Below are 26,664 nucleotides of genomic sequence, written 5' to 3'. Positions count from 1 at the left end.
TTATATAAACAATAAAATAAATTCTTTAATAATATTAAGGTACATAAATAAGTATGAACGTTTTTTATTAAAGTCACAATATTGTGGAGAAAAACAATTAAATTCTTTATTAAGAGAATGAATTTTTATATAAGATTTTTTCATTTTGCGTATATATAAATAACTCGAGAAAAAAATTATTATATATATAACAGTTAATGTATTATAAATTTATAATAAATAAGAACTATTAATATGAGAACTTTTATTAGAGCATAGAGATTAACATTTTTTTATGGAATATATTATTTACTTTTTTATAAGATGAAATATATGTGGCATATAATTAACTTTTCTTATATTTTAACATCATTTTTCTTTAATGAAGAGATTTACTATATCAATTAACACATTAATTTCCAAATAATGCGAATACTTATAGGTTACAGAATAATTTTCTTTTCAAAAGTGAAGAATATTGTATAGTTATTTTTTATAGAATAAAATATAAATATAAATTTATGTAATAATATTATATTAATTCAAAAATTGTGTTAAAATTTATTTATTTTGCTCTTTTTTATTATTCAAAATATTATTTTTTTCTAAGTTTAATATTTTGGAAAATGAAAATATCAATTTTTATTTTTTTTTAATATATATAATATAATCTTACTAATTTTATTGAATAGTAAATTAATATAATGTTATAATGAATATTTTTTCAGAAAGGAAAAAAATTCTATATAATAATAATATATTTTAATTGTCTGAGTTTCAAACTTCAAATTTCATGCCGCTTTTTTTCTTCTTTATTACATATTACTTTACATTCTACTTCTTTATTTTTTAGAGGTGTTACAATATTCAAATAACTTTTTTTTTTAGCGGAATTTTTTTTTAAATATGATCTAAATATATTTTAGATGTATACCTATGAATTTATGAAGTGTGTCTTTTTGCTATATCATGGGATTTTTTTATTGTTCCATCATTAACTATAGAATTTGCATATATGTCATTTTCTCTTGTCGAATCTTCTATCTCATTCCTGAAATTGTCATTCCATATATGCGCGTGGAATTCCTTATTTCTTTTATTTTCTATATCATTGTTATTATATTCAGTTATATTTTCTGTAATTTCTTGTTTGTTACCTGAATATACTTCTGCCTTCCATTCGTTTATTGAGCTATCCAAGTATGATTCCCTATTATCAAAATTCACCTCTTTTGTACATTCTTCTAATATCGACATAAGAACAAGAATACACATCTTTGTCAATAATGTTTTTTTTATATATTTATATAATTCTTTATAATTTTCTTTGTGCTGCAATTCTTCTATATTTATTAATGATATATAATTCATGGTTTCTTCACTTACACATTCTTCTGATATACTATGCAACTTCTCTGTTAATACCTTAAGTCATTCCTGTTACAAATATTGTTCTATAATATTACAGTTTTCTGATATCCATTGTTTCCATAGATCTTTTTCTATTTCTAAGAATACAATTTTGCGATTTTCATATGAAGATTTCTTTTTTAATTCTTCAATTTCTTGTATATAAGCTAGTTCTTTTTTCCATTCATTTTTCAAATTGTTATACCACTCTTCTTTTTTCAATTTTTCAGAAAGATTTCTATATCTTTCTATCCATTTATTCCATAAATTTTTTTGTTTTTCAACATCACTTCTACTTTTAATATTTTCTGTTATTAGATCATTATCTGTTAAATTAGGATAGGTTCTATAATCCTTTATTTTGACGTCATGTAGACAAATCTTTAAGAATGCTTCTTTGTTGTTTTCCCAATCTTCATTTCTGCATTCTTCGAGTACTTCCATATGTACTTCTATTATGGTTTTGGATCTGTCTTTTTGTCGCTTTGACGAATTTACACTTTTTGTGTGTTCATTTATTTTAATTTTTTTTATGATTTCTTCATCATTATATATAGGGTTTTCCAAATGATCATCTGTATAATGTTTACTATTATTGTTAGAAAATGAAGGTACTAGTAATCTCAGAAATTTCACCTGTCTTCTTCTTATTTTCTTTTTTTGTTTGAACAATTTTATTAAAGAGTGCTATAATATAAAAAATAGATATTTATAAAGTAAATTATAACAGTAAACAAATCATTACCATATTTCTAATTGTTAAGTCTATTTTACTTTAGTAAAAAGGGAAAATACAATAACACATAGGAAGCTTATTAGAATAGGAGATATATATGAATTAATTGTATGGTCTTTTGATTCTGTAATGGTATTTTAAATGTATATGTTATATATTGAAGTTATTTAAAAAATAGAAGAATAAGTAGCATTAATGGTACATATAGTTTTAATTGGCTCATTATAATTTGAAAAACCTGAGGCAGAGGCTGATACTTCAGGAGCCAACTGAGGAGATTCAGGGGAATGATGTAATTGTGACCCTTGAGGATCTGGATCTTGCGGTGCATTAAGATCTGGTGGCAATGTACCCTTAGATTGAAGTTGCATTGGCGTTTCTAAAAGTACATTTTGTTCAGTTAGAATATTTTGAATTTCTTCAGTGTTACTTTGCGTACCTGAAGATTCCTTTGACGGAAATTCTTGAGGTTCAGATTCTAATGCTTGCTTAACAACTTGATCAATATTAGTACCGCGTAAAATGATAGAAAATTTTTTTCTATCCGTTTTATTATATATATACGAAACCCTAATTTTTTTAGAGATAATAAATAGAATTCGGTATTTATACTGATTCTTATTATGCCCACAAAAATTTACATTATTTTTACAAAAAATTCACATAATTATGTAATATATAGTGAAAAAATTAAAATAAGAATAAAAAATTTATTTATAAAGATAAGCTTATATTTACTATTGCACAACCTCAAATAATAATGGGAGTTTAAGTATAGTATAATAATAAAAATGAAATAGAAAAAATAAAAAGGATCATTTAACAAAATAAAACTTCTATTTAATGAATTTTCAGTGAACAAAATTTTTTACAGGTACAATATATACTACTAAGTTATTTTTATTATTATTCATATAATTATTTCCATAATTTAATTAGGAAAAAATCATTCATTTTTAAAAAGAAAAAAAGAATTTTACGAGCTATCGTTTTTACGAATATTTATATGTGTAACCATAGTGTACAGTTATATATAATTATAGATTAAGAATTATGAAAGACCTAAAAAAAATTGCATTGGGAAAATGTAATGAAAGAACTTATTTAATACTGTTAGAAGTAATGTATAAAATGTAATCGTATATATTAAGAGAGAAATCATTTAGTTACATAAAAATAAAATGGAATTCATATTTTATATTAACAAGTATTAACATTAAGTATAACAAATTATATTAATGTGAAATACTAAAATTTTGTTTACGTACTGCAAAATATACATACAAAATAGAATTATAAATACTAAAATTAATAAAAAAGGATATATTAAAAAAAAATAAATAATAATATATTTAATATAGTACATGTGATAATTGTAGTTAATAGGGATTCCTTTCTTCCTATACTAATATATAAGATAAAGCTTTATTTGATAATTTATTTTAATAACTCCATAAAATTAATGCTGTAAAGTAGTGGTGACAACCCCCTTATAATAAGAGTAGGTAATATGTTAGTAATGTTCACTATAATTATAATATAGTCAAATAAATTATTAGTTTTATATATATTTCTGAAAAATATCAATTATACAAAATTTATTTTAATTATATTTTATTTAAATATTTTTATTCTTAATTTTATAAAAATTTTATATAAGATAGTGCACTACATTCTCAATAAATATGTAATTATAATAATAATTTAAATAAATTAATTTTAGGCGTATATCATTTTTATTAAATTAAAAATTATTAAGGTTTCTTTTTTTTAGGATTTAGTTTATCTCTATAAAAATATTAAGAATTAACTTTTAATGGAAGTAATAAGTTGTTGCTATATATATTGATGTTATTAATTAAAGTTTCATAAAATGTATTTTAAGAACTTTGAAAATTATAAAACCATAATATTTATAAGTATAGAGAGATATAAAAGATAAATATATATATCAAGGAAATAGTTCTATATATTAAATGAAAAATTGATATTTTTAAATTATTTTTTTACACATAATCATTCCAAAATTTAATATTACATATTATATAAATATTTCATTAAATATATTTAAAGACAAATATAGCATGAATTTATATATTATAAATAATTTCTTAATTTTAATATTTGCAACGAAATTATAAGTAAATAAACAAAGTAAATTATTTTGTCAGGTTAATTACAAATATATAATTACATATTTTAGAGAAGAATTTCTTATAATAATAAATGTAAAAAAATTATTTCGTCATTAATATATACCCAAAAATTCTTATAAAAAAAATTATATAAATGTATATATGAAATAATTTCTGAATATGTATATTAAAATAAAAGTTATCCTACTTGCTATATGTAATTAAGTCGTGTAACATTTAAGTAAGTTAGAAAATCTTAAAATATCGTTATTCTTATTTATTCTTTTGTTGTATATATCTTATACAGTGTATATCATATTTATAAATGTTACTTTTACATAAAAATAATTATATTATTTAGTTTATATTTCAAAAAAAAATTGAAAAAGAATTATAAGAATATAATTACTATATACTTTTTTAAATATTTAATATAGCATAAGAAAAATATTAATTTCTAATATAATATATATATATAAAATTATTTAAAAAAAATGTTTTTTCTTTTATTTCTAATATTCCAGGTATTAACCCATCTTTAAAAATGACATCTATACTACAGGTTTATAAACTTTTTAATATTACATCATATTTAGTATTCATTGAATAATATTTGTTTTTTTAAATAAATATATTAATAAAATTATTCGGAGTAATAATATTTTCCCATTATTTGTAATTTTTTTTTTTATTTTAATGCTAAGAAAAGTATTTTAGATATATTATCATCGAGAAATTATAAAGATTTTGAATCATCAAAGGACTATTATTGTTACAGTGAAGAAGATAAAATTAAACCATTTATATCTCAATTAAATAGTTACAATGATATTAAAAGTGTTAAAGATAAGATTCTACATGCTTTATGTTTCATATCTTTTTCTGATAATGGTCATAAGTGTAATGAACAATGTCATAGTTTGTACTACTGGATGGGTAATAAATTATTTAATACATTATCAAATGAAGGTTCGTTTTCAGATATTATTACAATATTTAATACTTGTTCAAAAACAATTGCTGGAAGGGATAAGTGCAAGTGTGATTTTTTTGGAAGTATTAGTAAGGAGGAGTTTAATAAAATGAAGATTGTGTATGAATATTGTAAATATCACGATACTATTGAGGCAACTCTTAGGATTCATGGTAATTTTTGTGATAGTGAATCTAAAGAATACCTTGATCAAGCTATCAATACATACAATGAAGTGTTTGGAATCTGTAATTCATCCAATTCTATGGATTACTGTATAGTACTTAAGAAGCATGTTCCTGAATGTTTTAGCAAAAAGCTAACTACTTTAAAGTATGAAATAAAAGAATATCATTCAGAATATAGTGATTTGAAAAGAATAGATGATCATTTTCCTGGTGGAACGACACCTACAACTGGTCAATCTACTTATGGTATATCTCAAATTTTAATGTTGGTTGCTTTTCCACTTGCAGGAATTTTATTTATTAGCTTCATTCTATATAAGGTAAATAGAAATATAGAATATAAATATAAGTATTCTAATTTACTAATATATATTTATCTTTAATAAATAAAAAAATAATAAATATTTATTTAATAATTCTAATGTAAACTTCTTATACGCATCGTTTGTAAAATAGTTTACTCCGATTGTATCCTGGATAAATACAAAATTAATAGGGAAAAAATTAATTAGACGTAGTCTAGATGATAGTCATAAACAGGAATTAACAGAATACATATCTACACATGCATTATCAAATTTAAGGAGAAGAAAAGTAAATATAGCCTATCACCCTGCGTGAAATTAATTTACTAAAGACAAAGGCTACATTAAATGAGTCATTACTACGAATATTAATTTTATAAAAATTGTTTTTACGTAGATATTTCTATTAAAAATAAAAATATATATAATATAAAGAATTTAGAACATTTAAAAATAGTAATGAAAATAGTACTTTACTGTATATTATTTGGATGTACTGAAGAACATAACTGGTTGATAAATTATCTCTATAAAGAAGATGATTAATTGAAATATGTATAAAATTTTAAATAGGAAAATAATTGGAGGACGTAAATTAAAAATTTTGATGCTTGTTGCCTACTAATTTACCTATATCCCATTATACAATTAAGAAAGAATTAAAAGATTTTCAGTTAATGTTTTTATTAAAGATAAATATTTTCTTATATATAATAGTTTTATAAAAGTCATTATTTAAAGTAGTAAAATGAATAATATGACGAATATATTGAATAGGTTAGTAAGGTGTTAATTATTCTTATAACATAAGAAAAGCCCATACTATAAAAGAGATCATATATAATATACCAAGAGTAAAATATAAAATATACAAAAAAGTAATTATATATATTGTAAATTATACAGTATAAAATATAAAGTTTAATTTTAGAAGTATTTTATAAAGATAAATTAGAGTATATAAAAAAAAATTTTATACATATATGAAAAATTAAGTGCTTCATTTGCTCTAAACGACCATAAAAAAAGCTTGGATATCAAAAATATTAAATTTATATTAATTTTTATTATGTATATTTTTATTAATAAATTTTATATATAGAATATATTCTCTATATTTTCATATTGTGGAAACTTTTTATCTAGAAATAAAACAATGAACTCAAAAATATTTTATTGGTCAACGTAGACAAATAAAATTGGAATATTTTTATTGATAATAAAGTGTATTCTTATTATCATGTTACATAATTAACTAATGCATATAATTTGCTAAAATTTATCAAGATATTTTGCTTATATGAAATATAAAGATGATCTGTTAAAAATTAAGATAGCTCACATTAAATCAAAACGTTTAAGGCTGTTGTGTTGTAAATATACCTTTATATCATACATATATGTATTTATATTTTCTACTAAAAATATATAATGTATGGTTAAAATATAAATATACATTAGTAATATATATACTATATAAATAAAGGATGTATTTATAAATATTATGTTTAAATATTAAAAACCTAGTTATAAGATTTTCAAGTATAAAATATATGTTAGCTTACATAATAGAGTAGAATCTCTTGTATAGTATAATGAATCTATTTCTCTATAGATTTGAGTGCGTAAAATAACAATAGTGTTATTATTTTTGAATATAATACCGTATTATTAATGTTTAAAATATACATGATCATAGCAAATATATAAAATAGCATTAGTATATTAACAATGTATAAGTAATAAAAAATGACAAATATATCAAGAGAAATGATTTAATCAAAAAGTGAATAATATGAATAACTATAAAAAAAATTAAGTTAAATATAAATTTGTATAATAAAACTATATTATTATAATTATAAAACAAACAAAATATATAAATAGTTGTAAAATATTAAATATATATATTATAGAAAACTTTTTTTTTTTTTTAAATATTTTTTATAGGTGTATTTTTTTTAGGAAAATTATTATAAATTTACTATTATATTATTAAAGTAATATGTTTAATATATTATATTTTTATAATTATTCCTAGTTAGCGTAAGTAAGAGTGATCAATAAAAATATTCGTATATGCATATTTCTTGTTGTGAAGATATATTTCTTAAAACATAACCTTTATTTCAGTCATTTTAGTTTAAGACGAGTTATATTTTTACAAATAATTTTAAGAGTTATATATTTGCTTATGAATAAGCTATAAATAATTTATTCTAAACTCTATAACAATCTAATAAAAAGTATCTATATATAAAAGAATTTTCTGTGTATTATTGTTTAATATTTAATATTTTATATATTAAAATATCTTTTTTCTTGATAATATTATGTTATATTGTACATTATTCGATTTGAGTAATGTTTTAGTGGTATTTTTCTTAATGTTACATCAAGTGCTAAAATTGTTATTTTAATAATTTTTCTTTAATATATATATATTTTATTGTTAGTATTAAAAGTAATAATACTTCACGTAATTATATTCTTTTCTTTATTATATATGTATATTTCTAAAGATAGTTTTATTTTGTATATCATAATACTGATAAAAAATTTTAAGATATATTTGTATAATTTTAATTTTTAGTAATAATATATGTAGAAGGTTATTAATTCTGAGTAATAAAATATGTCAGAAATAAATTAAATGATACCTATATTTATTATATTATTAGAGGAGATACGTAGTTGTTGATATAATTTAATTTTATAAATATTAGTTTAATATATACCATATAATAAATTCATAACGAATGCGATATATATTTATATTAAAGGAAGAATTAAGCAAACACATTACTAAAACTAAATTATGTACGTATTAACGTATATTATGTAATAATATTTTTTTTTTTTATTATAGTTCTTTTAAGTATATATATTAAGTCAAAAAAAAAAAATTAAGTTAAGAATTTAGAAGCATTTCATTTAAATGTATTGATATAAGTTAAACATAATCAAGAAAAGTAGTTATGAAAAATTTTTTAAGAAAAATAAAAAATTAGTCTTCATTTTCCACTAAACTATACATTTTTTCACGGATTATATAATATAAAATTAATTAGACCTATTTAATTATATTATAGCGTATAAAGTACTATATGTGCTTCAGAATTTACTAAATTATGCGTTATAATTCAAGCAATATATAATTTTGTTTTTTATGTATTATTAAAATAATTTTTTTATTTATATGAATAATATTTTTAAGAATAATAAAATTTTCTTTTAAAACAAAATATTAATAATATTAGTAATTATTTTTGCAACATGTAGAGAAATGTATTAAATATATATTATATACCTTCTATGTATTCTATATACGCTCAATATTTCTAAATATTTAAAAAACATTTTTTTTCATTTTTATATTATTATGAAAATGTTTAATAAAAAAAATTATTTTATCAGTGCATTACTTTAATTAATAAAATTATATATTCTGAATATTTATGAATATATTATATTTTTTTTTAAATGAAATTTGCTTTTTTTTTGAAAATATTAAGTTAAAAATATTGTAATATACATATAAAGTTTTAAATTTTTTTGTAGATGTAAAGCTCCACTTAGTTTTTTGCATTATATTAAGTGTTTAAGAAGCAATAATAAAAATAAATATTTTAAACAAATGTAGTATTTTTGTTAATTTGAATTATATTATAATAATATTATTTTATTTCTATCTGAACATATCACAATATTAATGGTCTATAACATGGAGCAAATAATTAAACTAAAATTATACATTAAATTTTCTGCGTTTATAATTTTAGCTTCGATATATCATTTTAGCAGTGATGTACTATGATTATTCCATTTAAAGACAATTTTATTATTTATATTCTTAGTTTTATATATTAATTAATGATGTTTTTTATCATTACATTCTGTATTCTAATATGTGGAAAATATTTACACTTCTCTTTTTTTTTAGATAATGTTTAACAAATCTTTGAATGTGAAATGGAATCTCGATAATATATCAGAAGCAATACATTATCGACTACTAGTAAAATATAAAAAGGATAAGGATTCAAATAAAGTAGGTTTAACAGAAGATATATCGAATAGTATGAAATGCAAAAAAATAAATATATGTAATAATGAAAAATTGACCAAAGGTAAAAACAATCCATCAAACGGAAGTTTACTAAATAAGCAGCAATACTACACGGAAATTATAGATTATAATAATGGAATGTTTGATGGAAAACATTTTCATTTTCCAAAAAAATGGATAAAGAAAAAAGATTTTGATGATTTTGTTGAAAAAAAGAGGAGAATTTGTGATATAGATTTAAAGAAAATAAAATTTAGGAATTACGGTTTTGGATTCGCTCTATTTTTTATTTTTTTATTGTTAGGAATAGGAATACCAATATCACCAGGATTAACATTTTTGGATGTTAAATGGGAAACGATTAAAGGGAATCCATTTGGGAATTTATCTATAATGTTATAGATAAGATGACAAAGCATACAGGCAAATATTCTCTAATAGTATTTTTTAGCTTTTTCATGATTATATTATCTGTTATACTTATAATTGCAATTTATAAGATATTAAGGAATAATGAAAAATATGAAAAAATTAAGTTTATGTCTGAGTAACATAAATAATAGAGAATGCATATTTTTATATAGAGAAGACTTTAATATGAAAAATTATGATATTTTTAGTGACATTCTTAATAAACGTACATATAATGCTTGAAGTATTATAAATAGTATTGTACACCTTATATTTCACAATATAAAAATATAAATAAATATGTTCTTTATATTTTAGTGAATTTGAATTTTTTAATGTTTTCGAATTGGTATTTTAAATCCTCATTGTAATATAATATACATTGTTGTATAATAAAATATGTTTTTATAAATATATGATTGTTGTAAAAAATTAATAAATAATGCCACAATTAATATAAATATATATATAGGTGATAATTTAAATTCCTAGAAATCACTTTTCCATATTATTTAGCATATTACACTGGTCTAAAATTATTTTTCAGGTTTTCAAGAAAGTATATTATTGGTATTAAACTTAAACGAAAGATGTGTTTTTTTGTGTTTTATTAAAGGAATTGTATGTATTTCTATACATTTATATATATTTATGTATATATTTTACTAAGAAGAAGAATTAATGTTTAATATATAAAATTGGTTTCACTAGAAGCATGGAGCAAAATATATTTATTGTAACAATAATTTTAACTTTTTTTTTTTTTAATGTATATATATGAAATTAAAAATATATACTAAAAAAAATACACTTTGTAATAATGGACTATTTATACGTTTTTGTTGATCAGTCGATCCTGAATCGTTGCAATTAAGTGAATAATTAAAAAATATATTATTTTAATATTTTTATTAACAACAAAGTAACTTAATTTTGTAAGTATTATTAAAAAATATAGGTTACTAATAATTTTTAAATAAATATAGTATATATTTCATTTGCTTGTTTGTATCATTAAAAGATAATATTAATTAATTAAAATTAATCAAATATTTATAGATCATTTATTGAAATTGTTTTTGCTTTAGTAACTGTTTAAAATTCTAAAATACCCAAGGCTTCATTTAATATATCTAACATAATATATTACAACAAATTAGTTAAACTATTGTTAATATATAGAAAAAAATATACGTATTCTTTTCTATTCTAATAAAAATTTTTTACTTCTAATAAAAAAAGATATGTTGTTTACGTCAATCCCTCAACAGAAATGGTTAAATAATTTTATGAATACAACATATTTTTATTTCATTTAGAGAAAAATATACTATTTTCATTCATTAACGAATTCATATTTTGAAACATTCATATAATTGAATTTTTCTTTTCTAGTTTATCTTAATTCATTATACCTTTTTTTAAACATGATTGATAAAGATTTTTAGTATAAGGCAATAATATTGTTTTTGTAATTTATAATATTGAGAATCTACTGTCTCTTATTTTAATAATTATTTTTATGTTATTAATAATTGCATTTATTTTTAATTTTATATATTTATGATTTTATTATAAATATTTTTTAATATTTCTATCTCATTTTTTTAGTAATGTTTTATAAATTCACCAATTAATGCTTAAGTTTTATTATTTCTTTTATTCTTTTATCAGGATAAATATGAACATGTCATCATATTTACATTTATTTTTTCCCTGTAAGTGTAAATATAATCAAATTCTTAAAAATACATTTATAAGATTTTATCATTCATACATTATTGACATTTGTTCTACAAAGTAAAAAGTTATAATTATATGAATCTACAATATATGTAAATTCATATGTTTAAGTATTTATTTATATTAATAAATTTAGATAAAACATATTAAATTCATATTAAAAATACTTTTCATTTATATTATGGTATGCTTATAAATGAAATGTAGTTTAATTTTTTGGTACATATATAATTACATTAATTCTAGAGATTATACGAAAAAACAAATATATATAATTATTTCGATATTCATGCATGTCTTTTTGAGAATGTATGGAAAATATATAAAAATATATATATAATCACGCACTATTATCAATGCAAATAAATGAGTATAATAATAATATACGAGGTACTAGCTTTTACGTAATGTAATTTTCTATTTAATATATTATGTAATGTTCTCTTCTAAATAAAAATCTAATAACAATGTGTTGAGTATATTAATTAAAGTTATAATTATTTATGTATATAATAAATTTTTTTTTTTTTATATTTCTATAATAATAAACATTACATAAAGAAAAATTATAGTATAATATGTCATAAAATATTTACACAAATAAAAGTTATAATTATAAATCTACCATAAAAAGATCATCCAATAAATATATTATTTTTTAGTTATTATTCTCCAATTATTATAATGTTCAAAATTTCCTTTTTTTTAAAATTAACCAAAATTATACTAAAAAATTTTCTTAACTAAATGATTCCATGTAAATTAGCATATCCTTAAATATATTAATCTTTGCGTAAATTTATAGTGTTTAATAGTTTTTTATTTTTTTTTTTATTGTTAAATTTTTATAAAAATTAATTTTTATGTAATTAAGAGTTTATATATAAAAAAGAAAAATAAAAGTAATTTCGTGATATATTACTAATACATGAAGTCTATAATTTTGAAGAAATATATATGGATAAATAGTAAAATCCTTTTATTGAGAAATGTGAGGAAAAAGGAAAAAGAAAGAAAAACGTTTACATAATTGTATAAAGATATATATTTAAGAAAATAATAAAAAAAAAAAAAAGACGAGTAATATATGTGAATACGAACATTTAACAACTGACGTATTTTTTGGAAAATCATATTATTTATATATATATAAAATAAACATAATTATATATAGATCTAAGAATAATTTGTTCAATTTTTTGTGTAGATTTATTTTTTAATTTTTTTTTATGCTACGTAGATTTATAATAATATTTTTGAAATATTTTCTCTTTTTTTAGTTATCTATCTTTTATTTTGTTTTATATTTTATAATTTATTTAATCAATATTTTAAAACCATATTTTTATTTTAAAAAGTGTTCAAATAAAATGTATAATATCTATAAAAATTAAGTTAATACATTAGAGATAATGAAAAATATCGTTACATATTGGGGATTGAAATACAGAATATTGATGAAAAATGGTCAACTTTTATTAGAGTAAAATTAATTTATGTAAGAATTGTTTGATTCAGGATATTAACATTAAATCTCATAATTCCATACAATAATATGAAAGGATATTTATATTTATTATATGATTATTACAAGTACATAATTAAGCATTCAAAATCTTTTTGTAAGAATTTCTTGAATAACTATGATATAATAAATTGACAATAAATAATATACATTTATATTATTATTGAAAGACTCGATATATGAATAATTGATCATAGCAGTTTATCCTGATAACAATATATTTCATAACATGATAAATGATATTTATTTATTTTTTTTTAATTATATCGACAATATTTCTAAATAAATATATATAATTAATAAAAAAAAAATTTTATGTAAAGGAATTTAGAAGCATAATATTTACAAATAATGATATGAATCAAATATAATTAAAAAATATAACATTCGAAAATTATTATGCAAACGTGAAAAATCATAAGTTATTTACCTTTTAAATATATAATGTTTTACGGTTTTGGTAGCGCAATATAAATTCGATTTGTTAAATATATAAAAAACCACTAGAAAACATAAGTACTGTTATTAATAAATCATAAAAATTTGTAAAAAACTTTCTTATTTAATTATGTCTACTATTGTATTATCATAATAATATTATTTATTAATAATAAGCTGCTCTAAAGTATAATATTTATATAATTATAATTTCTGACGGAGAAGCACAGTTAAAATTAGTTATTGTTCTTTTAATATATAGAACATTAAATTTATCTATATTCTACATATTCTGTATATTCCATATTCTACATAAAGCCAATATGGAAATGCTAAAGAAACTTATATATTTTTTTTGTTTTATTTTTAAAGAATACTAATAATATAAATAATTTAATTACTGAACTACAATAAATTATGTATATATAATATTTATGGATAAACTCAAATTGCTCCATTTTAATAAATATTAGTTTTCTAAAAGTTAAATTAAAATAAACTTTCTTCACTATATTTTTAAAATTGTATTTCCTTGTCTCTATTGTAATAAATATTATATTTACATAATTTTTAATAAATTTTACGAAAACAAAAAAAAAGAAAAATTAAAATTAAATAAATAGTTATGTTTTCTTTTATTATTAAAAGATTATTATATTATTGTTAATTTATTACTTAATATATTATAATATTAAATAGCCATATAATAGAGAAGAAAATGAAACTATGGTTTTTAATTGAAATTACAGCATTTACCCTCTTAACATTGAGAATAAACTTAATCAATGATGTGGTGCTATAATATTATATAAGAATATTTCCATTTTTCATTTTTTTCTTGTTATATTTTTATTAGAAATGTTTTTGAGAAAGTCATATCCTAGTATTTATATAACAAATATTTTTTTTTTATTTTAGTCTTCTTTTAAGAAATATTTCGACGAAAACTACAATGTTCTTAGAAAATTAGATAAAAGAATTTATAGATTACTAACAAAAAATAAGCAGAATTCTCATTTAAGTACTATGAGTTTAAAAGAAGAGGTACCCTATAATGGAGAGAACAAAAAGAAACATACTTATAATAATGAAAAAAGAGAGCTAACAAGAAAGAAACTATTAAATGTAAGTTCATTAAATAATTGTAAAAGTCATAAACAGGATAGAAAAAATAAATCTTTTATTTTTGAAACAAAAACATTTTCTTATTTAGAAAAAAAAATATTTAAAGAACTTGATTATGAGAATTTTCTTAAAAATAACAGGGTAATAAATAATAAGTTGTACAAAGAAATAATGTTTAAAAAATATGGACTACGAATTGCCTTACCTTTATTATTGTTTTTGTTATTATCAATATCACTAGTATTAGATTTATTTGTGGGTTGTGGTCTTATAAATATGTTGCGCCAATTACTGAATACGCATGATGAAAACATTTGGAAGTTTTTAGGACAAACTTTTGGAAATTTTATAGGAAAAGATTTGGCAGACTTTTTAAAGCCTTTATGGACATATACTAAAATGGATGGTAGTAATATTAAAAAGGAGGTCTATGCGTCAACTGGTTTATGTGGTATATTAATATATTTCTTACCTTTCATTATATTAGGAGTGACACTCATATCAGGAATTATTTACTACCATAAAAAAGTTAAAAAATTTGAAAAAATTAAGTTAAGAAAAAGGTAAAATGAATAATATTTAGTATGTTACTCTCTGCAATGAAGTCATTAATATAAGGTAGAGATAGTTATATCTTTACTTATTAACATATTAAGAATAACCATAATTTCTTAAATTTTATAAATACACCAACGTATACATGCACTTTTTTACCCGAAAGTGTAAATTAAGTTCTTAATTTTTTTGAAATTTTTAAGTTTTTAATATATATTAATTTTTATTATAAAGTATTATTGCAACTTATTAAAATATGTTTTTTCAAAAAATATATTTAGTTTTTATTTAATTAGATTTTTATCATAAAAAAATTTTGTGAGTTAACATTAGTATATAAGTAGGAAAATTTATATAATTTTATTGAAATTTTGTGCTAATATATATATTTATTTAATTGTGCTACTTTCTATAATGTATTTTGTTCTATTCGATAAAGGCTATTTTTTCAGGTTACAAAGAAATGTATTATTATTTTTAAACTGGTTATAAAGGTGTATTGCTTGGAATTTAATGTAAGAAAGTGCATATGTTTTGTTATTTTAAGATGTATATATGTATTGTTTTTAGTAAATATTAATTTTAATATTTATTCTATAAAATATATTTTATGAGAAATATGATATAAAACTTAATTAATGATAAAACTATATTAATACACTTTTAGTTTTTTTTTGATTTATATATATTTGAATATTTACATAATAAAAACATTTCCTTATTAAATTTTGATTATTTATATGTGTTTACCAAATTATAGATTCTGTTTATTTACATTTAAAATGAAGATTTAGAAACATTTATTAACTTTAGAGTGTTGATTAAATTTTAGACCACTTAAATATATATTACATTTGAAATATGCGAAAACTATTTACATTTTTTTTTATTTTTTACATTATATAAATGTTAAATAAATTAATTAATTTTAAACATATGTTAATATATAGTATGGATAAATACATTTTTCATATTTTTTATAATTGAACAAATTTTAATGTGAGTATATATCTGTAAAACGCTAAATTATCATTAGTGGTACTGAAAAATTATATATTACTTGAACAATCGTAAAATAATGTGTAAATGTTTTTTTATATATATTTCCTAATTTTCATGTATACTAATATATAATAAAGTTAACATGATTTTAAAGTTGTATATAAATATGCATAGTTTATGATGACAATTAATAATCCATTTATATGGCCCAATTTTTAAAACAAATGAAATTAAAAAAAATATATTATTTTTTTTATATAATTCATATATATATGACTATTTCTTTTTTTGACCACATAAGTTTTAATAAGTTGTGTTTAAAAATTATTATATATTTTTATATGTTTTAATTAAATAAGTGTAATGCAAGTGATTTCGTGTACGAATAATTTGCTAGTAATATTATAATTAAATTTAATTTATTAAATTTATATTTTTATAGACTAAAGCGAAAATTATAATAAAATATTAATATATGTTTCAGTAATAGTATTAAAATATTATTATAATGTTTCGTTTAGTCAATGCAATAATGCGTACATGTTTGTTTTTTTAAAAAATATAATAAAGAGAGAGAGTATATGAGAATAATTTACAAGAAACATTCTGAGTGCTGAAAGACAAAATGCTGCTAAGAATTTCAATAAAAAAATATTTACATGTATTTCTGTTTATTAATATTAGTCGTTGCTGTATTTTATTAAAATATTATCTTATGTGTATATAATATATATACTTATGTAAAGTGATTATATTACACTAATATATATTTTCTTTTTCTTATCTGTTCTCTACTTTTTGAATTTTTTTTAAATAAATACATGTGCATATGGGTACTGAATATAAATTACACACATATATATCTCCATAAAAAGTTTACTACTTATTGTTTATTTTTTTTTTTAACTCAATTTTTTCGTTTTAATTTTTTTTGTATTTAACACGTGGAAAATTAAAATACAAAAATAAAATGTTATTAAATTTTATTTGAATAATTTTGTGTAAAAATCTTTAAATTATTGAAAGAATAAAATTTGCGTTCTATCATCGTAACATAGTCATTGAATTGTGAACAGAATATTACACTGATCTAACGTTAGTTTTGATATATGTAATTATAATTATAAAAATTATTATATTTTGGACGAATAGTGTACCATATATCATTGTATGCATAAGTATTGAAAGAGTAGGCATTTAAAAATTTTATTAAAAATAAAAAATAAGTGTTGTATGAATTAACAATATGTAAACTTTAAGAATAACAATATTATGGATATGAGCCATACGCTTTTTTTTTTTTTAGAATATTTGTAACTCTCTCAGGATAACTCGTTCAATGCGAAAGTTACAATTAAAAAGGGAAGAATGGAGAAAAAGTTAAACCATATGTCGACAAGCCATGCAAAAGTAAATCCAAAAAAATGAAAATAAGAAAAATAAAAAATAATTAAGTAGCATAAAATCTGATTAATTATGACACAAAGTATATATGTTTAATTTCAAATTCGGAAATTACTCTTTTTCTCTCTTTTTTTGCAATGTTATAACAAAAATTACAATTACATTTTGCTAAAAACGAATATGGATATACATATAAATATTTAATGTAAAAGAGAAAGAAAAAAAATGGAAGTGTATCTCTTTGCAAAATTTTTCTAATTTATTTTTTCTTTCCTTAGTTTTTCTGAAAAAGCTAATAATAGCAAAAATAAGTCTCTAATTATATACGTTCCTAGTAATTGGGAATATGAGAACTGAAGAAAAAAAGATTTAAAAAAATTTTTATGTGTCATACATGTTGCTATACCATGTATATACATGTGTGCATGTGTATGTACATATGGGAATTTGTATATACTAATGTAAATACATGTATTCCATAGGAATATGCGTCCATATATATATTTTCACATATATAACTTCATATATTTTATAAAATCTGTATTTATTTTTATGAGTACCATTATATTTTGACTTATTTGACAGTGTTATCAATAGTGTTAATGTGAGAATTTTCTACTGCACAGAATAAACAAGAGAAAATTAAAACAAGTAAACGTCATAAAAAGTATTTTACATGATATTATTTATCCATTTTCCCTTATGATATTTTTTGAGGAATTTCTTCTAAGATCAAGCTTCCTATATCTGTAGGTAAATTGTTTTTTAGTTTTTGACTCCATTAGAAAAATATTTTTTAAAAAACACTAATGTGTATTCTATCCATTTAAAACTAAACATATCTAATTAAACATTTATATTTGAAAGGTGATTTTACATATATTAATAACTAAATTAATTTTAGGACATAATTCTGCACATAATTTTGTGTGTACATAAGATAACATTACTTATGAATAAATGCTTATTTATTCATATAATACATATCTATATATATATTATTTTTTGTTTTTTTTTTGTACTATCTTTCTTTGGGTATATTAGCTTTACATTGAAAAGTTGTAAACGGATTCACATAAATATATATATACATATAAGCATATGCATGATGAAAATTTATTTACATGTTATTTCTCACATTACCAACTTATTTTCTCTTGCACGTGTGTCCATGTAAATGCTTATGTATAAAGGATAGAATGAAACGAATGATGGAACTGTGATGTATGACAAGGTACAATATCAACTATATATATAGTTCATTGAAAAAGATATTTTTCTTAAGTATATTAAAAAGAGGAAGCGGATAAAATATGCGGGGTAAGGCACATACACCTAGCTCCGTTTAAATAAATTTATTTCTCAGAGAATTCTTTTAATAGGAACTCCATTTTATATAGCATCAAAATTGTGGAAATACTTTTTTTTACTTCTATGAAGGAATCATTTATAAGGTTTTAATTTGTATTTACATAATAAGGTTTAAGAAGGTACAAAATAAAACATAAAAAATTCAAATGTAAAAGTGGTTAGTCGTTTGTAAAGTGGAGCAACACTAGTTGTATATGCACATAAATGTGTGTACGTATAAAATGAACTTACGAGTAGATGCACATGTTTATATTATTCACCATGTATAAACGAGTAGGTAAGGAAGTGCACTAAAGTATTATTAAAAAATATGTACAAACAAATTATTTATACTTATGATGAATACATTTATTTGTAAGTTGGAAAAAAACAAATTATACTATAATCTTTGTTGTTTTTTTTTTTTTTTTTTTTGTAAAAATTACTTTATATAAATGTAGGTAAATGTATTTTTAATATTAAACCGTTAAGTATATATTGAAAAAAATAAAATAGTTGTAAAAAATAAATGTATATAAAGTGCTAAAATAGAATGAAAATGAAGTAAATAAACCTCTTAATTATTTTCATTTTAACTATTAATGTAACATATATAATTTGTGCGGATATGCTTCAATATCCTTCATAATGATAATAACATTGTTGAAAAGATTTAATAGTTCAATAATAAAGATGAATGTAATAATATTACTTAATGAATCAATAGAAAAATTATAATTTCACTGAAAATATATATAATCCGCAATAATATATTATTAAATAGGAAATTATTAATTTATGTAATTTTATTCATCATATATTTTTCATGATGGATAGTACTAATTATTAAGATAAGTTATGTTTTTTTATATAAACATAAATTTGGAAATTTTGACAAGGCACGGAACATAAAAATATAAAAATTACTTAAGATATTAGAATCATATATCTTTTTAAATATATTTATATATATATATATCTATATATGTATATAAAAATATTACATAAAAAAATAATTTTCTTATTTTTGTAAAACATTGTAGGGTAATATGTATGATATATAATACTAAAAATTTAAAGATTTTATATATTTTTATTTAGTTAATTATTCCTTTCAAAGGTAATTTGCTTACACAAATTAGTATCAATTTATTATTATACATATAATGTAATATATGTTATATATTATATTTTTGTAAATATCTACATTTAATATATACAACAGACAATATGCAATATAAAATATTCTGCTTTTATAAATATATTTAATTAAATATTTAATGTATTTTATTTAAGTTACATAAAAGTTATAATTTAATATATGCTGTTGAGTAATATTTCTTGGAGAATCAACAGAAAATTATATAAATTGTTATCTCCAAAATAAGGATGTCAAAAATATAAATAATGAAATAATTATATTCCTGTGTTTATTGTATGTTATTTTGTGTATGTTGTTTTCGCATTAAAAAAGATATTATTTCTTGTTGTAAATTATTTTATTTAAAATAATATTTTCATCATAAGTTTTTCTAATTATCATGGCTCCTAAAAACGTTTTTTTACTGTATTCATTTTTATATTTTTATTACTTTTTTTATTATTTTTATATCTATAGAACTTAATAATTTATATTTAAACAAAAAAAATAATTAATATAATTTAATTCTTAAAGTTAATAAATTTTATTTTAGTTATAATAAATAAAGTGTTCTATTTTATATAACATAAAAATTATAGTGTTCCATTAATAATAATGTGACGAATATATATAGATGTGTTAAATTGGGAGTATTTTTTAGAACGTAAAAAATTTGTAAGAGAATTAAATCAAAAATTCATTTTAAAAATTCTTCTTGTGTAAAAGCTCTACGCGTTGTAGTTATAAGGTACATAGTGGAATATTTATTATTAAAAAAATCGTTGTCTTTTATTTTTATTTTTTTTTATCATATGAAAACTAGTATATGCTATGGAAAATGTATGCTTTTTAATTATAACTTAATTTTTAAAAGGTATAACTTATACCAATAACTAAGCTTATTATTAGTAAGCCCAATAAAAATTTAATTATATACGTAATATACACTTATATACCTATTGTCAGCGAATATATTTTTCTATTTTAATTGTAAAGTAAAATATTTATAAACAAAAAAAAAAATTTTATTTTATTTTTTGAAAAATATGGGCAACACTAGTTTAAAATTGATGTCAGATCATTAAAATATATATATATATTTATTCTTTGAGCATTTATTAATAAAATGAGTTTTATCGTAAATTGTATTATACGTTGTTGATCATTTTATAAATAAGTTTACTAGAAATATTTAAAAATATTTTTTAAAATTATCTCTTCATTTTTATACTTTATGTACTTTTTTTATGTCTATAGTTTAAAACTCTCTAAAAATAAAAATAACAAAGACAATAACTGCATCCTTTTGTTACTATCTTATCAATATAAAATTTTTTTTTTAATTATTTGGAGTATTGCAAAATTAATTAATTTTAACCTGTATAGATAAAATAAATATTTTATTTTAACTAAAACTATACTATTTGTCATTTTTATTTGGTTCTATCTAAATTTAAGTAATGCGGTATAATGATATTATATTAAAAAATGTGGTATATTCTTTTTTCTGCTTTATATTATATATATATATTGGATATGTTTCTTTATGAGTAATAAAAATTATGACATTATAAATAATAAAAATATTTTCTTGTTGTTGTAGTGTATCATGATAAATCTTAATATAATTTTTACAGTGAAGATGAAACAATAGATTTAAGAACTCATATATTATTTTTAATAAATGAGGAACGAACAAATAATAGAGGATTAAATAGATGTTATTTGAAAAAGGATATAATTGTATAGAAAAAGAAGTTGTTAATATTGAAATATATTATTATGGAAATGTATAGTGTAAGGATAAATAAAATTCAAACGATAAATCCAAGAAATTATTTAATAAATGCACATAAGTTATATGTATGCTATTTAAAATGATAGATATATTTTTTTGAAAATCTACTTTTTAGGTGGTTTATTCTTATAAATAAACACAGAAAATGTACGTATGATACCCAGAAAAAACATTTAAATATTTCAACATTTATTAGTAGAACTTATCATTAACTTTGCAAAAATGCTTTCGTTAATAAAATTTGTATTACTGTTATAATTTATTATTTCATTAGGAAATTATTTATATATAGAAAAGTCAAAAGTAATAAGAAGATTTAGTTCCCATGAGGTACAAACATATAGTTATTTACTTTATTATGTATCTTAACGGTTATTTATGTATTTTTAAATTTCTTAAAATAAGCCGTAAAAATATGTGAAAATGAAATTTAAGCCTGGTTTTAATTAATATATTTATTTCAGAAGTAATTCCTTTAATGTATCTGAAAAAGTTTTTATTTATGATTAAAATAATATAATTGTTGTTTACTTATAAATTTTCTCTCATTGAACCCAATTAATGTAAACATACATAATGATACACAAATTTATAGAAATATATAGTTAATTATTTTAATAGCTTACATGTTGTTGTATCTGTATTCTTATTATATTTTATTTTTTTAAGATACATTACTTCTCTTATGTAGGACCTATATATATGTCGCAACATAAAAAAGTTTAATAGTTATTGCTTAATATTACCAATAAAAATATGTGATTTAAATTCAAAAAATTATGTGTCAATATTTCAGCTGAATTTGAGTTATATGAAATATCTTATCGCTTAGTTTGATATATAATATCATAATTAATATAAGTTCAACCAATGTAGTAATTTATTTTCAACAATTTCCCTTTTTTTTTATTTATGGTTTTTAGTGACTATATGAATTGTTTTTATAAAATATTTGTTATATATCAGATTTAAATATAATGTATATTGTTTTGTTGTTCACTCAACGAAAGAAAATTCATTATTCTTTTTGCATTGACATGTTTTTTTTATTTATAAATAAGCATAACAAATTTTACACATAATTATTATGAGAAATATATGTTTCATAACAGGACGTATAATAATTAAAAATTGTTTTTTTTTTTTTAAGTTCTAATATGAAATCATCAATAAATAGTATCATATTTTTTCTTTGAAAAATAAATTATTAGTAGATTATTAATAATTTTAGAATTACTGAAGTTTTATAATTTAATGGGTTCTTAAATTTTAATTATCATTTTACTTTTTACTTATATAACCGTTGATGTCAATAATGGTTTATAAAAATAAATATTTGTGATAAAATATATAGTTATAAACAAATCACATTTATTATTACTTTTGATATAATTAAGAAACTACAGTGTTCTACCAAAATTACTTTTATCTTAATACAGTTTATACAATAATTACTGCATATTAATAAATATTTTATTATCTTATCGTGTAATTTATAAATAAATAAATAAATATATATATATATATATATATAATTAAAAAAAATATTAAATTAAATAGGTAAATTTCTAAATTTTTCATTTAAAAATAATATCTTAAATTATATATAATTAAATATTTTGACCATCAAAAATTATATTACAAAAATATAAAATCAGTGTCTACTTGTCTTTCAATTATATACGTATATAGTAGATTATAATTTCCGTCATAAAATTCATTTATATATGTATTATCTACGATAAAAGAATATATATTAACGTAATACATAATTCCAATACTAAAATTGATATCGAGAAAAGATTTATGGAAAATATTTTTTTCTTTTATTATTTGTACTATTATACTATTATAATTATTAATAATTTTTGAGGCATAACTTTTTCAAAAATAGAATGTTTATAAAATTAAAACTATTATTACGAAAACATAGATGAAAAGTGTGTTATATAGAATAATGTATTATCTATATTCTCTATATTCTATATTCTACAAATAATAAGTATCTGGATATATTAAGTAGTCAAATATATTTTATTTTATTTTATTTTAAAATGAATTAATAAAAACAAAATTTAATTACTTTATTATATTAAATATGTAATTTATATATTTTGAATATTTATTGAATATTTTTATTTATATTATATTAACTAATCTTATTTTTTTTAAAATAATATTTAAATAAAAAATTTTTAGTTTAAAATTAGAGTTATTTTTTTTTATCACTGTTTTAAAAAAATTAATAATATTTATTTTTTACTGTTTTTATGAAAAAATAAAAAATAAGATAAGGAGTTAAATAAATTATAGTAGAATCCATCATTGGAAGAATATTAAATTCTTGTCAATTATATCTTTTTTCAGCATATTAACCTATAAAATATATATATATTATGGAATATAAAATTAAGTCTCCTTTATTTAATAAAATTGCTATATTTGTCTTTTTAAGTTGGATATATCATTTTTACCATGATGTCGTATGATAATATTTTTTAAGGATATTCGTACTATTTATATTTATTGTGTTTAATTGTTAGTAGTACTTTTCTTACTATAGAATTATTCTTCTGATTAAATAATAATCTTTTTTCACTTTTTTAGTGTACTCATAGCAAATTTTTAAATAAAAGAAGTAATAATTGCGGAAAAATAAATGAAAGAACATATCGATTACTGGGAAAATGCATAAAGGATAATTATTCAAATATTTTAGGTTTAAAAGAAGAAATACCTAATAGTGTTGAACACAAGAAAAAAGATATAACTTATATTACGAAGAAACCCTCAAAAAAAAAGGAACAATCTCTTAGAAATCCATCAAAGTTTTTAGGATGCCATAAATCAGCTATGAAAAAAAAAGCTAGTATATTTGAAACAAAAAAATATTCTTATTTAGAAAAAAAAATATTCAAAGAACTTGATTATGAGAATTTTCTTATAAATAACAAGATAATTAGCGATAAGTTGTACAAAAAAATAATATGTAAAAAATACAGATTACGAATCACCTTACCTTTACTATTTTTCTTGTTGTTGTCATTATCACTCATATTGGATTTTACTGAGGGTTGTGGACTTATATATGGTTTATTTAAAATAATAATAATTGTCAACCCAACTATGAATAGTACTGGTAAATCATATGTTGTTTTAGAATCTTTGGCTAATTCGTTGAAGGATTCACCATTAGAATGGCTTTTTAAATCTGTGGTACGACAAACAAATGGTAAGACTTTTGTCTATCGTATAACAGGTTTTTTTGGATTTCTAATATATATTGTACCTTTCTTTATATTAGGTGCCATACTTGTATCAGGGCTTTTATATTATCATAAAAAAGTTAAAAAGTACCAAAAAATTAAGTTCAAAAAAAGATAAAAATTATAAGAAATATTTTTATTTATAATTAAATCAACAATTTGAATTATTGTCTAAGATATCCTTAATGATATGACTAATAATTATATCCGTAATTACTAGAAAATTCATAAATGTGCGTACATGTACTTTGCTTCATTAAGACGCACAGAATAAAACAATTTGTTACGAATTTTATTGTGATTTTGAACATTTCATTTTTTTTAAATTTGTAATCTAAAATATCTTTTCAGATTAATTAAATTCTTTGGCTTAATATATACATTTGTGTATATAAATAGATTCCTGTGAAAAATATATACGTATGGGTTATAATTAATATAAGATAAAATAATTAATATACTTTTATTGATATTTTGTATTAATTTATATTTTAAGTATAACCAATAGTTGGTGATATTTTTTTATTTTTTTCTATGCTAAATATATTTATTTGTTCATGTATTTAGAAAAACATTTAAATTAGCTTTATATTAAATAAATTATATCTTATTTTGTGATCAATAGCACAAAATGAATGTATATAATTGTATATATATATACATAAATGAAAACTTTGTATATAATATATTAAATGAATTTTATGAGAAACATAATATGGAAAAATTCCAAAAAAAAGCCCTTTTTATTAAAATTTAGTTTTTTGACACAATATAAAATGTAACATATAAATAGGCAATAATATAATAACTTTATTAAATATTGGTTATATATAATTCCTTAATAACTTAGGATTTCTTAATATTAACAATTTAATGATGTAATAATGTCGTTCTATTTCTTTATTATTACGTATAATTGTAAAAAATTAATTAAATATATATTATATTGAAAACTTATAAATATACTATATATATATATTTTGGCACTATTAAAAGATTAAAATAATAAATTAAATATAATTAAGCATTAATATATATTATGTATATATACTTTTTTTTTTCTTTCTATAATAGTGTAATTATGATTGCCTTTATCTATGTAAAAGGATAA

At 19.0% G+C, this 26,664-nt stretch overlaps 4 protein-coding genes and 1 pseudogene across 4 annotated transcripts, besides 1 other annotated feature; 4 read left to right on the top strand and 1 right to left on the bottom strand.

The window, feature by feature from the left end:
* Positions 1 to 921: 921 nt before the first annotated feature.
* On the bottom strand, positions 922 to 2,766 carry PmUG01_08012200 (annotated as a pseudogene).
* Positions 922 to 2,766: a sequence feature (STP1 protein, pseudogene).
* A 2,038-nt stretch (positions 2,767 to 4,804) lies between these two features.
* PmUG01_08012100 (PIR protein) lies at positions 4,805 to 6,042 on the top strand (the record flags this gene model as incomplete). Its single annotated transcript, XM_029004288.1, has 3 exons — positions 4,805 to 4,822; positions 4,965 to 5,741; positions 5,878 to 6,042. 3 exons carry the CDS (start codon positions 4,805 to 4,807, stop codon positions 6,040 to 6,042), a joined length of 960 nt encoding a protein of 319 aa, XP_028860992.1.
* A 3,396-nt stretch (positions 6,043 to 9,438) lies between these two features.
* On the top strand, positions 9,439 to 10,197 carry PmUG01_08012000 (fam-m protein; the record flags this gene model as incomplete). Its single annotated transcript, XM_029004287.1, has 2 exons — positions 9,439 to 9,534; positions 9,670 to 10,197. The coding sequence occupies 2 exons, from the start codon at positions 9,439 to 9,441 to the stop codon at positions 10,195 to 10,197; spliced, it is 624 nt and encodes a 207-aa protein (XP_028860991.1).
* Positions 10,198 to 14,630: 4,433 nt separating this feature from the next.
* Positions 14,631 to 15,604, top strand: PmUG01_08011900 (fam-l protein; the record flags this gene model as incomplete). Its single annotated transcript, XM_029004286.1, has 2 exons — positions 14,631 to 14,705; positions 14,831 to 15,604. 2 exons carry the CDS (start codon positions 14,631 to 14,633, stop codon positions 15,602 to 15,604), a joined length of 849 nt encoding a protein of 282 aa, XP_028860990.1.
* A 9,079-nt stretch (positions 15,605 to 24,683) lies between these two features.
* Positions 24,684 to 25,671, top strand: PmUG01_08011800 (fam-l protein; the record flags this gene model as incomplete). The annotated part of the gene is made up of 2 exons (XM_029004285.1): positions 24,684 to 24,770; positions 24,895 to 25,671. The coding sequence occupies 2 exons, from the start codon at positions 24,684 to 24,686 to the stop codon at positions 25,669 to 25,671; spliced, it is 864 nt and encodes a 287-aa protein (XP_028860989.1).
* Between the last annotated feature and the right edge of the window lie 993 nt (positions 25,672 to 26,664).

Source organism: Plasmodium malariae (assembly GCF_900090045.1).
Source record: "Plasmodium malariae genome assembly, chromosome: 8".
Lineage (NCBI taxonomy): Eukaryota > Apicomplexa > Aconoidasida > Haemosporida > Plasmodiidae > Plasmodium > Plasmodium malariae.
This window is presented reverse-complemented; position numbering and strand designations above follow the sequence as displayed.